The 14,847-nt window shown below is 54.1% G+C and overlaps 1 protein-coding gene across 2 annotated transcripts in view; it reads left to right on the top strand.

The window, feature by feature from the left end:
- The window catches only part of TBC1D9B (TBC1 domain family member 9B), a 100,353-nt gene extending 88,227 nt beyond the window's left edge, over positions 1 to 12,126 (top strand). Inside the window, exons 12-23 of one of the 2 annotated variants that reach the window (XM_077746314.1) lie at positions 769 to 886; positions 1,887 to 2,172; positions 3,053 to 3,182; positions 3,325 to 3,423; positions 4,154 to 4,222; positions 5,112 to 5,352; positions 5,709 to 5,774; positions 6,880 to 6,951; positions 7,174 to 7,224; positions 9,039 to 9,101; positions 9,657 to 9,763; positions 10,820 to 12,126. In XM_077746314.1, the coding sequence (XP_077602440.1) occupies positions 769 to 886; positions 1,887 to 2,172; positions 3,053 to 3,182; positions 3,325 to 3,423; positions 4,154 to 4,222; positions 5,112 to 5,352; positions 5,709 to 5,774; positions 6,880 to 6,951; positions 7,174 to 7,224; positions 9,039 to 9,101; positions 9,657 to 9,763; positions 10,820 to 11,512 (1,995 nt within the window). In that variant the 3' untranslated portion in view covers positions 11,513 to 12,126. The remainder of the gene's footprint in view (positions 1 to 768; positions 887 to 1,886; positions 2,173 to 3,052; positions 3,183 to 3,324; positions 3,424 to 4,153; positions 4,223 to 5,111; positions 5,353 to 5,708; positions 5,775 to 6,879; positions 6,952 to 7,173; positions 7,225 to 9,038; positions 9,102 to 9,656; positions 9,764 to 10,819) is intronic. The other variant, XM_077746315.1, reaches the window with a different exon arrangement.
- The last annotated feature ends 2,721 nt before the right edge of the window (positions 12,127 to 14,847 follow it).

Below are 14,847 nucleotides of genomic sequence, written 5' to 3'. Positions count from 1 at the left end.
CACTTTACCTCCCACCAGCAGTGCACGAGGCTTCCAGTCACCCCACGTCCTCCCCAAACTCATTTTCTGGTCTTTTGTTAAGAGCCCTCCCTCTGGCATGAGTGAGGTAGCATCTCAGTGTGGCTTTGATTTGCATTTCTGGCAGCATTTGACTTTACGTGCAGGGGACATTTTTCTGGCCTGGTCACATGGCTTTCTGTTTCCCTGAGGCTGCCATCTGGGATCTCAGAGAAAGCACGACCTCCTCAAAAGTCACTTTCTGTAAATCCAGCACTGCATGACACATCGCCAGTGCAGGGAAAGTCAGGCTGTGGCTTCAAGAATTCTTAAGATAATCGCCACCACCCCAGTGTTTTCCTTACAAGCCTGGCTATCAGCTCGGGCTGTGTGCCGTCCCCGTTTGTCCCTGGCCACCCTGCGGCCATGTAGCTGTCACGTGCGGCCCACTTACCCATCTGCCTGGCCTCACGTCACACCTCCGACACCAGAAGCCACTCTGAAGAAGTAGCGCCTCACACTCATAGCTTCCTCCTCCACCTGCCACGTGCCCACTGGCCCGACTTGAGGGACTTGGCGGCTGGTTTTTGTCAAACCAATTTCCTGCAAATTGCCTTTTGGCAAGATGCATGGAGGTGGGTGGGATAGTTCGTCCTTGTGGGACTTGCTTGTAGGGTGAGGCCATGCAGGCCCATGGAGGGGTGGGGGAACGGGGCAGTTTTATGTGGTGGCCAGCTCCGGGAGCCCCCCTTTCTGTCCCTGTGCCCACAGGCCATGAACATCGTCACCTCAGTGCTCCTGCTCTACGGCAGCGAAGAGGAGGCCTTCTGGCTGCTGGTGGCCCTCTGTGAGCGCATGCTGCCCGACTACTACAACACCAGGGTAGTGGGTGAGTGCCTGCAGCCTGGAGCTTCCCGCGGGGCTGGCGGCTCCCTGTGCCAGGCTCTCCACTGAGCACCCAGCACGGTGTGGCCTCACAGACGTGCAGTGGCTGCAGACGGTCACGGCCCCCTTTCTATGGATGAGGAGGCTAGAAAGCGGGGACCCAAACACAGACCCCACCGTGCCGCCCAGGCTTTACACATTGCCCTAGGAGGGGCTGGCAATGAGAAGCTATGACACAGTCCGTGGTTCTTAAAGGAGAGCCTGAGGCCTAAATTCTCATCCATCCAGCTCTTCCTAAGCCTTTTTTTTTTTTTTTAAGTTTATTTTTTTTTATTTTTGAGAGAGAACAAGCAGAGAAGGGGCAGAAAGATTGGGAGAGAGAATCCCAAGCAGGCTCCGCTTTGTCAGTGCAGAGTCCGATGCAGGGTTCAAACTCACGAATCGTGAGATCATGACCTGAGCCAAAATCAAGAGTTGGACACTTAACCAGCTGAGCTGCCCAGGGGCCCCGTAAGCCTTAGTATTGTACAAAATTTCCAGTATCACACCCAGAGCATGCGGTGCACCCCCATGCACCTACAAACCCAGCTTCAACTACTATGAGCTACAGCCAGTAGGATCAGTGCTATTAAATGGAAACGCACTGGCAAATGTAGTTAATTACGTATATAATTAAGTCTGTTCTAAGATGTTTTGGTTTTGGGGGTGTCCCNCATTTACTTCTCACACTTCTAGAAGGAAGAAATTTGTATTTCCCCAATAGAAAATCCAACTACAGTGGAAGGAATTATTCTTTTCACACGGTGGTTTGGAAGCTGCAGAAAAGAACCCCGCAGGGTGTGTTTCTTTCTTATTTTCTCCACCATACCCCCTGCAGCCCCCCGTGTAAGCGGAGCTGCCCAGTGATCACACGGCTTCCCGCGCCTCACCCTGGGGCCCCCACGAGGACCTACCTGAGCCAGGGGTACGGGCTTGCCATCCAAACCCCTTCACCTTCTCTCTAGGGGCCCTGGTGGACCAAGGCATCTTTGAAGAGCTGACGAGAGACTTCCTGCCCCAGCTCTCCGAGAAGATGCAGGACCTGGGGGTGATTTCCAGCATCTCGCTCTCCTGGTTCCTGACCCTCTTCCTCAGCGTCATGCCCTTTGAGAGCGCCGTGGTCATTGTTGACTGCTTCTTCTATGAGGGCATCAAGGTGATCCTGCAGGTGGCCTTGGCCATCCTGGATGCCAACATGGAGCAGCTGCTGGGCTGCAGCGACGAGGGCGAGGCCATGACCGTCCTGGGCAGGTGACCGAGCCGGGCTCCCTCCTCCTGCCGGGTTGCTGGCCGGCACCCGCATGGATGGCAGAGCCCGACCCCTCGGCAGCCCTGGGCGCAACTTACTCGGCATTCAGTGACAAACCTACCAAGCACACCCCAGGTGGCAGGGAACAGCCTCCTTTCTGGTGGGAGACAAAATGGCACTGGGCAGTGCTAGCTCTGGGAGCAGATAAAATGGGTGGTGGACCAGAGCACGCTGGCCTGGGGAAGCTGGGGGGCAGAGGGCAGCTGCCACAGCATGGCCTCCAGCCTCCAGCAAAGGCTGGGCATCTGCTCTTCTCTCAACACAGTCCCGATGGCGCCTTCCCCGGCTCACCAACCTAACTCCTGTCACGTCACCAGGCCCTGCCCTGGCCTCACACTGGCCCGGGCCCTGAGCTCTGTATAGTCCTGCTGGCCACGTGCATACATTTACCCAGCCTGGAACACTCCCGGCCACCCAGGTGTGCCAAGGACGCTGCCACCTGCCCACTGAGGCAGCTCAGGAGCATGTCATCCCTCCAGCCGGGACAGACCTTTCTCCTAGTGTGCAGGGGAGACCATGCAGGGGACCCCCAGAGGACAGCCTGGCTTCCCAGAGTTAGTGCTCAGGCCCCATGAGAAGGGAAGCCTCTCTGCCACCTCCAGAGGGATCCCTGATTTGCCAGGATGTCCTCTGGGGCATGGCTCTCGCCTTCACTGCTGCAGAGTCGTCAGCCCATCTGCCTTCCTGGAGGCTGCCCCGTCCTCAGCACACTCACTTATTAATTGGGAGTCTAGGCAAACGAGGTCCCTCCACATCACTTAGTAGGTAGGACATCCCTATTGCCTGGAGGTGGTCCAGCCTTCTGTCCTTTAATCCTTGCAGATACCTGGACAATGTGGTCAATAAGCAGAGTGTTTCTCCTCCTATCCCCCACCTCCATGCCCTGCTGACTAGCGGAGATGACCCTCCTGCAGAGGTGGACATCTTCGACCTCCTGAAGGTGTCGTATGAGGTCAGCACCCTCCGGGGCCATCTGGCCAGCCTACCCCCCCCTCCCCGGGCATGTGGGAGTGTGGGTGTGGGCAGCCGTGGTCGGTGGCAGATGTCTGCTCCGTGGCCCCGCCTCATCTCACCGAATCACCTTTGGCTGGTAGAAATTCAGCAGCTTGAGGGCCGACGACATTGAACAGATGCGGTTTAAGCAGAGGCTGAAAGTGATCCAGTCCCTGGAGGATACGGCCAAGAGGAGCGTGGTACGGACGAGGCTGGGCTCCAGTGGCCACAGGTGGCTGGCAGAGGTGGGGACGGTCCAGGTGGGCTGCTCCCACAGGGCCAGGTGCAGGGCCCTTGTATGGGTCTGGATTCCAGGAGTGAAGGTGCAAATCGGGAGGTGAGAGGGCAGGCCGCTGTTCTGTGGTGACAATGTTCTGCTCCCAGATTGACCTCCGCAGAGCTCTGACACCTCAGGGCCTAAAGGCCAAGTGTCGCCCTACTGTAGGCTGAGCCCTCCAGCCTGGCTTTGCCCCTGCCCCTGGGTAGCGACACTCAGCCACCCTCCACCCGCCCAGCCCACTGTGCCTCCCTACAAGCCCTTGTCCTCCCCAGCTCTGGGGAGAGAATTTACTGGGAGTTTCTGGGACACCTGCCCAAAAGCCAGGGCCAGAGTCTTTGCAGAGATTCAGATAGCAGTCACTAAATGACTGCCCCTCACCCTGTGTACCTCACGGGCGCTGGGACAGACAGGTCTCCCTCCCCTGCCTCATGCTCACCAAGGAGCTTGGACGTAGACTGAGTAACAGGATGGGTGACCAGGGTATGCGTGTGTCCCACACCTTCTTTCCTGAATGGGCTGCCATTGCGTGCTTGGCGAGCTGGCAATATTAAGACGGTGTCCTGTGTCTTAACCTTCATCCACGTGGGAATTCTCTCAAAGAACTAGAATTTGAGAATCCATCAGTACATCCTGTTTCTCTTTCCTTCTAGGTCCGAGCTATACCTGGGGACATTGGTTTCTCAATTGAAGAACTGGAGGACCTTTACATGGTGTTTAAGGTGACGGCCTAGAGCAAGGACAGGACCAATACCCCATTCCAGTCCCCTAAATGTGTCCTCCATGCGGCAGCCTCCTGCCAGAAGAGACATTGATTTAAAAACACTCTCAGATACAGTTACCACAAACCTCACATGGTGGAATTTAATTCTCTGTGGAGTTTAGGCAGGACGCTTTCTTAAAGTGTCCGAAAGTCCACGCTCGTCAGCTTACACAAGAGGGAAAGCATCGGCTCATGTTACTGGAAAGTCTAGGAATTTTACCACTTCAGGCATGGCTGGATCCAGGGGCTTAAATAGGCAGGTTTAAGAATGGCAGAATTGTTCTCAGAAGCCCCAGAGTCATCCTGTTCTCTTGGGAAAAAAGCCTTTTCTTTGCAAGTAGTTTTAGCAGAAAGTCCAGGGTTACTTGTTGGACTCAAGCCAGGTGCCGTGGCTACAGGAGGGTATTTACTGTTGAGCCAAAACTAGGCCATGAGGCCTAGGATGGGACAGGAGGGGCTCTCCAAAAAAATTTCAGGTGCTGTTAACAGAAGAAGGGGAAAAGTTGTGAAGAGCAGGCAGAAATGGCACAGTCCATACTGTTGTCGTTGGTTCCTGTCTGCCTCTCTGGCGTAGCACCCAGGGTGGCCACCGTGCTGAGCCTTCCGGTCAGAACAGTCTGGTCAGTGCTGCCTCTCACCCGCTGTGTCTCAGCTCCTGTACCTGTAAACAAGTGGCTGGGGGTACCAATGTGGGAGGCTCTCTGAGATGCCGCGTCAGGCCTAGTGCTCCCCACCCCGGTGCCCTTCAGGCGCAGACAGAGGAGGGAGGACTCACTGGCCAGCCCGGCGATCCTAACCACCCAGGCTCTGGGAGGCCAGGCCATCTCACCAGCCTGTGCCCTCTACAGGCCAAGCACCTGGCAAGTCAGTACTGGGGGAGCGGCCGCCCCACGGCTGTGCGTCGGGACCCCAGCCTGCCGTACCTGGAGCAGTACCGCATCGACGCAGGCCAGTTCCGGGAGCTCTTCGCCAGCCTGACACCCTGGGCCTGCGGCTCCCACACACCTGTACTGGCGGGGCGCATGTTCCGGCTCCTGGACGAAAACAAGGACTCTCTGATCAACTTCAAGGAGTTTGTGACAGGGATGAGTGAGTGGCTCCAAGGCCCTTCCTCAAGAAGCCCCCAGATGCCCCCCAGCCAGTCTTCCCCCTGCAGCAAGACCCTTGATACGGAAAGGGCAGTTTTCCCACTGGGAACATGTAGGGGTCCCCACCCCTCCCTCAGGCCAGGGCTGCACAGGCTGGGTCTGCAGACTCTGACAAGGGCGAAGCACAGGGACAGTGGGAGGCCTGGGGCTTGCTCCAGGGACGTCTCCAGGAGGGAGTCGGGGTATGAGGAGGGGCCCACCGGGACCCACCAGAAGGGGAGGTGCTTGAGCGTGGACCGGCCATGGGGCTCTGGTGCCCTGTAGCCAGCATGCCTCCTCACTGGCCTTCCTCCACAGGCGGGATGTACCATGGGGACATGACAGAGAAGCTCAAGGCACTCTACAAGCTGCACCTGCCTCCAGGTGAGTCTCCTCTCCCACTCACCAGCGAGGGCCTCTTGTATAAGAGCGGGGGGCCTCAGTGTCCCAGGGCACACTGGGGGCGCTTACGGGGGCCTAGGCTTCGTAGAGGTTCCACACCCTGACAGAGGGGGAGGAGGAGGCCAGAGCACTGGGGCAGGGCCATAACCTGGGAAGCACTGTCTCAGAGGACTCAGTCCACAGGCAAGGGCCCAGGTGAGACACAGGGTAGCTCCTATCTGTCCCCAGAGGATCAGCCAAGGCCCTCAGAATGGCCTGGGTAGCCCTGCTGCACAGCCATGAGCAGGACCTGCTCTCCCTTGCCTTCTCTAGGCTGGGCCCTAGCCTGACAGAGATGCTGACAGACCACAGGTGAAGGGTCCCCAGCAGCCAGTCCTGAGCCAGGCCGGATCCCATAGTCTCTGGGGTCCCGCTGTGCAGGCAGAGCTCACCCAGCTCAGCAAGGGTAGCCATGTGGAGAGTTCTCCAAGATGGGGATACTGAGACTCTAGCCCTGGGCCCTCTGTCCTGGGGTGGAGCTGCCTTGGGTCCCTGCTGTTGTCCATTACCCGCCTGGGGAGTCCGTGGCCCACACCTACCACCTCCCCGAAGTGCCACCTGCTCAGTCCCTGTCATTACATCCCCGTCCATACAGTGGGGAGAATGAGCCTCCCCTCACCCAAGAACCATGTGGATCGGAAACCCAGGGGACTGCTTACTCACAAAGTAGTGATGCTGATGTGGACCGATGCCCGAGACGCATCAAGGGAGAAGAGCAAGTCACTCATGCGTGGCCAGACCCTGCATATGTGTCTGCAGGGTCCTGGCATGACACCATCAGGGCAGGAGGAGAGCTGGCTGTCCTCCCGACTCCCAGCTGCACTGACTGGGGTTTTAGATGGGATACACGGGGATGTTTTCAAACACCATGTACAAGTCAGGAACAATAATGGGATCAATGGTCGCCATTAGCGCTACGACCACACCCCACATCTTGGGCACCTCGTGCCCTGCGGGGAGCCAGGCCTCTGTCCAGGACCCGGGAGGTTTGCTTTGGCGAGTGCTATTGTTTTCTCCTGCCCTCACTTGCCTGTCTCTTTGAGCGCAGCCCTGAGCCCAGAGGAGGCCGAGTCAGCCCTAGAAGCGACCCATTACTTCACGGAGGACAGCTCCTCAGAAGGTGAGTGCTGCTGGCCCTGGGGCTATGGCCTTGGGGCTCGTAGCTGTGCAGTCTTGCTGTGGGGCTCACACAGGCGGCCTGCAGCCCTCGGTGGGCTCAGGGCGCGGGCTGTGTTGGGTGGGTCCCCAGGGGTGTTCTCACTCCTGATTCTCTTGTTTCTGCCTTCCTGGACCTTGGCCTCCCTTCCTCTCTCCTCCACCTCTCCTCCGCTGTCCCTTCCAGCATCTCCTCTGGCCTCAGATCTGGAACTTTTCCCGCCCTGGGAGGCTCAAGGTCAGTCCGTGGGGGTCAAGGGCACCCGCTTTGTGCTGAGCTGTGTCTTCCTAACACTGCACTGCATGGTCAGGAGGCCTGGACACGCTTGGTCCCACTGAGGAAGACCCAGAACAAAGCTGCTGCTTATTGGGAGTTGAGGGGGGTCTCCGTGCTTGTCGAGGGCACACAGTGCGGTGGGCAGTGTGCAGACACCAGGGCCACAGCCACATCGCGCCACAGCCATGTGCAGAAACTATTCCTTCCGTCATCACATTCATAGGGAAAGTACAGATGCCATCATCACAACAGCGTGAAACGGACCCACAGAGGTGGAGGAAGGTGGTGGATGCTTTTCTCGTGCTCTACATAACTTTTCGTTAGGGACAAATACATCCGTTGAGTGCCCTTTTGAAGTCATTCCTGTTGCTACAGTTAGCGTCCGCTCTGGGGGCGTCAGGTCCAGGGTGAAGGGGGCATTCTGGGCTTGGGATTTGGCAGTGGAGCTGGTAGTAGGAAACTGATTTGCAAAACCGACCGAAACCCCATCCTGTAAGTTCCCATGGGAGATAATCCACATCAAGGGTAATACACACCCAAGAGAAATTAAAAACAGTGGGTATCAAGATGCCCAGGGCAGTCCTGCTGGCTGTGTCAAAAAGCTTAATTTGAACTAGAAATGAAGCTTGAGGACCTGGATTTCAAATACACAAACTGAAGAAGCAGATGTGTCTTCTGTTAGAATCTGGGAGAATCTTTAGGCTTTTCCCAGACACTTCCAGTTAAGGCCAGGGATTGGGGGTTCAGAGCCCTGTCCTCAGACTCCACATAGGCCCAGGCAGTGGGTCTCCATTCCGCAGTGAGAAACCTGAGCCCAGAGAGGTGCGCCCTTCCCCACCACCACACAGCACTGGGATGTTGCCGCCTGCCAGTAGGTCCCCAGCAGCTGTGCCACCCACAGGTCTGGGACAGCTGGACAGCCTGCTGCTCCCCACATTCATGGCCCATAGGAAGCATGGCGCGAGCCAACTCCAGCAAGTGTGTCACTTTAAGAAATATGGCACAAGGGGCTCCTGGGTGGCTCAGCTGAGCCTCTGACCTCGGCTCTGGTCCTCCTCTTACAGTTCATGAGTTCGAGCCTCGCATCAGGCTCGCTGCTGTCAGCTTGTAAGGGCAGAGCCCACTTTGGATCCTCTGTCCCACTCTCTCTGCCCCTTCCCCGCTTGCACTCTCCCTAAAAGAAATAAATATTTTTCAAAAAAATAAAGAAAGAAGGACACCTGGGTGGCTCAGTCGGTTAAGCATCTGACTTCGGCTCAGGTCATGATCTCACAGTTTGTGAGTTCAAGCCCCGCATCGGGCTCTGTGCTGACAGCTCAGAGCCTGGAGCCTGCTTCAGATTCTGTGTCTCCCTCTCTCTCTGCCCCTCCCCTCCCCTGCTCGGGCTCTGTCTCTCACTGTCAGTAATAAATGTTAAAAAATTAAAAAAAGAAAGGAAGGAAGACAACGCCAGGCAAAGAATTCATGTCCATAAAATTCCTCCTCAGCCAGTGTGGTGGTTGGTCGTAGGTGGAACTGATAATCAGGACTGCTCTCAGTTGGAACTTCTTCAACTGAAACTACAGAAATTAGTTCTCGGGCTTTATCTCCATAACGTGCTTCACTGTTCACTTAAACACCTTGTGTAGAGACCTGTATTCCTTTGGTAGAGAGGAAGGAGAGTTAGGGGGTGCATTGGTTCAGCAGGAGAAAGGACCAGTCTGCTCACAGCCCTCAGTGGTCCAGTCATAAATCCAGAACATTCTCCACGTACTTGTTCTTTTCTGGTTGTCCAGAAGCACTACGGCAGGAGGAACAAGAGGGAGGTGGAAGTGAGGACGTCCAAGACAAAAGAGGAGGTACGTGCTGGCCAGTGCTCACCAGTGCTGTGCAGATCCCAGGGTCGGTGGGGTCTGGGTGCCCCTCCCTGTGGGACAGGCCCCCATCCAGGAAAACGGTCAACTCATGCCTTTCTTTGGAAATGCATGAACACTCTGCCCATTAGCTGTGAGGGGAGGCCATTCTCTCATCAGCCCCAGGTCTGACTGTCGCGTAGCTGTGAACACCCCTCCCCCTGCTGTCACCACCTCCCTCTGGGGCGCCCGCTATCTGCCAGGATCCCTCTAGACCTGCCCAGCCTCTTTCCTCCTCCTGCCTCCACGGGCTTCCGTCCCCATCTCAAGGAATACAGGTTGAGGCCCTCTTCAGCTCAGGCCAAACCTTTTGTAGCAGAATAACTCAGGGAGAGACCTGGGTATTCCGGAATGTCCTTCTGATCACCACTTCTGCAAGTACTGGAGTGTTTTGTAAAGGGGCCCAGGGAACCCCATGCCAGATGACACCAAATCCGCCTGCTACCTGCTGCCAGCCCCCAGCTCTTTCTCGCATTTGACAGATTTGTTTTCTCTTCACAGAGGAGAAGGGGACCAGCCCTCCAGACTATCGGCACTACCTTCGCATGTGGGCCAAAGAGAAGGAAGTTCAGAAGGAGACGATTAAGGATCTCCCCAAGATGAACCAGGTAGGCCCGTTCAGAGCCCACAACAGACATTTCCAAGGCTGGACCCCACCCTACCTCCCAGCACCCACTGTGTAGGGTGGAAATTCTCCTGCCAACCTCCCTCACCTGCTAGTCAGACAGCAGTCAGGGACAATTCCAGAAGGATAGGAGGCCAGTTGTTGCAGGGCCTTGTCCTGGATGGTGTTTCCTGGCAATGGCTTGCTCACATTTGATCGGCATCCATGTACCAGAAAGGCAGTAGGGAAGGTTAGCCTCTGACACGCAGGGACTCACACACCCCCACCTACAAGACAGCCTCACGGCACCGCTGCTTCTCCCAGGCCCCTCTCAGGTGCCGGGCGCACGCAGCCCTGCTCCACCCGCAGCCCGCTGTCCCTCTGCTGGTCTCTGGGTTGGGAACCGGCATCTTGCCATGGGGCTCACAGCCGGGGCCACACACATCCAACCAAAGTCTATTCCTGGGCTGCAGCCTGACCACGGCCCTGCTCTTCCCGGAGGGGCACACTGCGATCTAGGTGGTCTCTCACCCGCAGCCTGAAGAACAGGTGCCCCATGGAGTGAGGCACTATCCCATCCCTGGAGGCCCGGATGGGTGGTATCAGCGCCACCTGGAGTCAGACCTCCCCAGCCCCTCACCTGACCCAGACGGTGCTTGCCTTGTCCCCACCCGCTACTCTGATCAAAGATATAAAAAACTCAAAGCAACTCTAAAACACACTGAAGAAGTCCTGGTAGCCACTGGGTTTGGACAGTCATGGTAAAAATCGGACTGTCTATGCTAGCAGAGTGGAGGTAGGGCCAGGGAAGGACTCCCAGTCCCTCCTTGAGCTGAAAGAAAGGCAGCCAGAAGAGAAAGCTCTTCGAAGGCTGTGTGATACTGGTCATGTCACTTTCCCTTTCTGAGCCTCAGTGTCCCAGTCTGTGAAATGGGCGTGACCAGGCCCAGGGATGGAGACAACTAACAAGACAGCACAGCATGGGCAGTCTGGCGCCCCCGAGGCCAGCCCAGCCCATCCTTGACCATCTCCCGACCCTTTTCTGTGCCTCCCTGAAAAGGAGCAGTTCATCGAGCTGTGCAAGACGCTGTACAACATGTTCAGCGAGGACCCCATGGAGCAGGACTTGTACCACGCCATTGCCACTGTGGCGAGCCTCCTACTCCGCATCGGTGAGGTGGGGAAGAAGTTTTCCATGCAGCCAGGCAGGAAGCCCCAGGATAGTGCTCCGGAGGACGATGAGATGCCCGCCCCGGCCCCCTCCCAGGACCCGGCCCCCCCGGAGCTTCAGCCTCCAGCCGCGGGTGACCCCCAGGCCAAAGCCGGGGGAGACACCCACCTTGGGAAAGCTCCACAGGAAAGCCAGGTGGTGGGCGAAGGGGGCGGCGGCGAGGGCCGGGGCTCCCCCCCCCAGCTTCTGTCCGACGACGAAACCAAAGACGACATGTCCATGTCCTCCTACTCGGTGGTCAGCACAGGCTCCCTGCAGTGTGAGGACCTGGCTGATGACGACACGGTGCTGGTGGGCGGGGAGTCCCAAAGTCCCCCAGCCACCGCCCGCTGTGGGGGCACCGTGGACACCGACTGGTGCATCTCCTTCGAGCAGATCTTGGCCTCCATCCTGACGGAGTCCGTTCTGGTGAACTTCTTTGAGAAGAGGGCGGATATTAGACTCAAGATCAAGGACCAAAAGAAGGTGGAGAGACAGTTCAGCACCTCCAGTGACCTCGAACAGTCTGGAGTTTCAGGCTGACGGGTGCCTGGCCTCTCCTCCCCTCCCCCTCCTCCCTCCTGTTCTCTTTTCTCCGTAAGGACACACCCATCCTGTTCTCCCCAGGTGCAGTGAGTTGTAATCAGGAAAAAAAGGCTCCACATCCACAGTTGGGCCCAGAGAGAGGTCCCCAGCCCCCTCTTCCTGCCTGCCGGGTGGGACCCACCTCGGTCCCCGTGTTGTGTCAGAGGTTGTCTGTCCTGGCCTGCTCGCCCAATGCCTCTCTGTGCCCCATGCTGTGGCCAGGCCACACCATGCCCTCCACCCCTGGGGAGGCTGGGGGGTCCCAAAGTTGTGTACTTGGAGGGGGGGTGTCACCAGGCAGGAGGTCACGTGCCTGTCGTGCATCAAAGTGGTGGGAACTTCAAGATGCTCCCTAGGAGCTCCTGAGCCTGAGACCCTGCTGAGGGAAAGTATCTCCCACGCTGGGGCGAGTGCTGCACTGGCGTCACTCTGAATGCTCTTTCAGCTTGTCAGCCTCACCATTAACCTTAAAAGCACATCCCTCAGGTCCTGATATATTTCTGTGTATTCATTTCAGTTGGCTGAAAATCACACTGTGCTCAATGCCTTAATAAATCCCTGAAAGAACTCAATACCATACTGTGTACAGAGACTTCATGTGGCCTCAGCTACTGCTTGGGCTCCTGGCTTCTTGCCAGGCAGGCGAAGGGCCAGGCCGTGTTCCAGAGGCTCTGGGCACTGAGACACCCCCCCACCCCCGCCCCGGGGATGGGGGTTCAAGGCCCCCAGGGAGTTTGGGGACACAGAAGGTGCTGATGCAGGCCCATCAGGACCTGAGCTGACCTGGTCCAACAGGGTACGCCCCAGGCTCTGTAGGTATAAGCAGCCTGGGTCCAGTGGGTATAGGTGTGTGCGTGGGTCTGGGCTGCCGCAAGCACTTGGGTTCAGGAAGCTGTGGGGCCACAGGTGACGGGCCGAGCCATGAGTACCTCCTAGCTTTGCAGCAAGAGCTGATCATCAGTGTCTGGCGTCTGCCCTCTCCTACATGGAGCCCCTCTTCTACTGAAAGATACATCTGTGGCTGTTTTTTTTTTTTATTTGTTTTATTGAGGCACAATTTACATACCATAAAATTCACTTGTTTTCAAGTTATAAATCAATGATTTTTAGTAAATTTACAGAGTTGTGAACTATCATCACAATGCAATTTTAGAGTATTTCTATCACCCCAAAAAGGCCCCTCCTACCCATGTGCAGCCAGTCCCTGTTCCCACCCCCAGCTCCAGGCTACCACTAATCTACTTTCTATCTATAGTTTTATGGCTGGTATTTTAAATAACAGTCTCTGGGATTTTACCTTGTTCACAACTGCTGGGTCACACATCTCAATAAATGCAGCAAAACATCAAGAAAAATGAATAATTGCTTTCTTAACAAGAAAAGGTCATTAGTCAATGTCATTTTCTTTCTAGTATTTACACAAACAGGCCACATGCTTTGCCGTAAAGTAATTTTAAAGGGCTCCTACCACAAAGACGGTATTCTTGGCCATAATGAAATTAGGTAAAGATATACATAAAAATCCCACACAAGTTTGCAGTTTAAAGTGTTAAATTAATTGTAATCAATTAGAAAGATTGAAATGACATGAAATTTGGGTAAATGTTTTATACCATGTAGAAGTCTAAATGTGAGAATATACTAAAGAAATTAAAAAGAATATAAAACAGGAATCTAGACTTTCATATGATAAAAGAATATATAAAAATGTACAATAGTACTTTCATCCATTAATCATTCAACCTGTGATGATATTCAACATATTTAACAACCAGAGCAGTTAACACTAAAAAATATATGAATAATACAAATAAAGCTTTAAAAACATTTTTATCCTGTAAGCAAACATAATTATATATTTTTAAACTGCTTACCAAGTCATGTACCAAACCAAGTCACTTTTATAATTCCCAAGAAAATTAGTTTTAATGTTTAATTTTATTTAATGTTTATTTTAATGTTTTTTATAAAAAATTTTTAATGTTTATTTTTGAGAGAGACAGAGTGTGAGCAGGGGAGGGCTGAGAGAGAGAATCTGAGAATCTGAGACACAGAATCTGAAGCGGGCTCCAGGTTCTGAGCTCAGCACAGGGCCCAATGCAGGGCTCGAACTCATGAATACTGACACCATGACCTGAGCCGAAGTTGGCTGTGCAACCAACTGAGCCACCCAGGCGCCCCTTAATGTTTATTTTTTAATGTTTATTTAATGTTTACATACAGGCACATGTAAGCAGGAGGAGGGGCAGAGAGAGAGAATCCCAAGCAGACAGCTTGAAGCCCTACAGAGTTCAATCTCAAGAACCATGAGATCATGACCGGAACCAAATCCAAGAGTCAGACACTTAACTGAGCCACCCAAGGCACCCCAATATGTATATGACTTTTTAAAAAAGATTACATGTTTATAACAGAAGGGAGGAAAACATACAGAAAAGTAGAAAAACAATTTTTCCTAGTTTTACAATTATTCAGTATTTTTGTGTTTGGGTTTTTTTTTTTTTAATGTTTATTTATTTTGAGACCAAGTGTGAGTGGAAGAGGGGCAGAGAGAAAGAGAATCCCAAGCAGACAGCTTGAAGCTCACGCGAGGCCCCATCTCAGGAACTACCTGAGCCAAAATCAAGAGTCAGACGTTCAACCGACTGAGCCACCCAAGGGCCCCTGTGTTTATTTTTTTCTTTTTCAAAGGTGAGCCTGTACCTTATGTGAAATTTTTACTCTGCTGTTTTCATCAAGCATAAAACATTCTTTTCAGATGCCTTCTGCTCTCAGCCACAGAAACTCAGACACACGGGAATAAAGACCACACAAATGAGAATAGGACTATTTACCCAGAGCTTGCAACAGAAAAGGAGTCAGCCATCATCACCCGACAGAGACTCAAAGGTAGAGGAGTGGGAAAGCCTTATAAGTGAAAACAAGGAAAGGCTTCAGCTGTGCTCTGATGAGAGGCTGTGGGCAGGGAAGGGAAGCTGGCTAACTAGAAGGAAGTCTTTTGTGTTGCTGTGAGGAGCATGATTGGCCTCAGGTTCTTCCAGAGATGAGAGGCAAAACGCAAAATATAGGGAAATTGGTAGTCATTGACCAAGTTGTGTATGCTTTAGAGGTCGTAGATTGGTTTTGGAGGTTGGGGGGTTGCTGCTATAGAAGTGGTCGTATGTGGTCTGGTCACAATCCATTTGTAAATTCAGCCTCTCAAACAGTATTTGTAAACAAATTTGGTGGTTTTTTTCTGACGTGGTTTTGTGCAAAACTTGGAAAACCTAAAATTTTTAAACAATTTTAAATCA

This window comes from Crocuta crocuta, unplaced genomic scaffold (genome assembly GCF_008692635.1).
Source record: "Crocuta crocuta isolate KB4526 unplaced genomic scaffold, BGI_CrCroc_1.0 scaffold218, whole genome shotgun sequence".
Taxonomy (NCBI): domain Eukaryota; kingdom Metazoa; phylum Chordata; class Mammalia; order Carnivora; family Hyaenidae; genus Crocuta; species Crocuta crocuta.
Note: the sequence above shows the minus strand (reverse complement) of the source record. Positions and strands in the feature narration are given on the sequence as shown.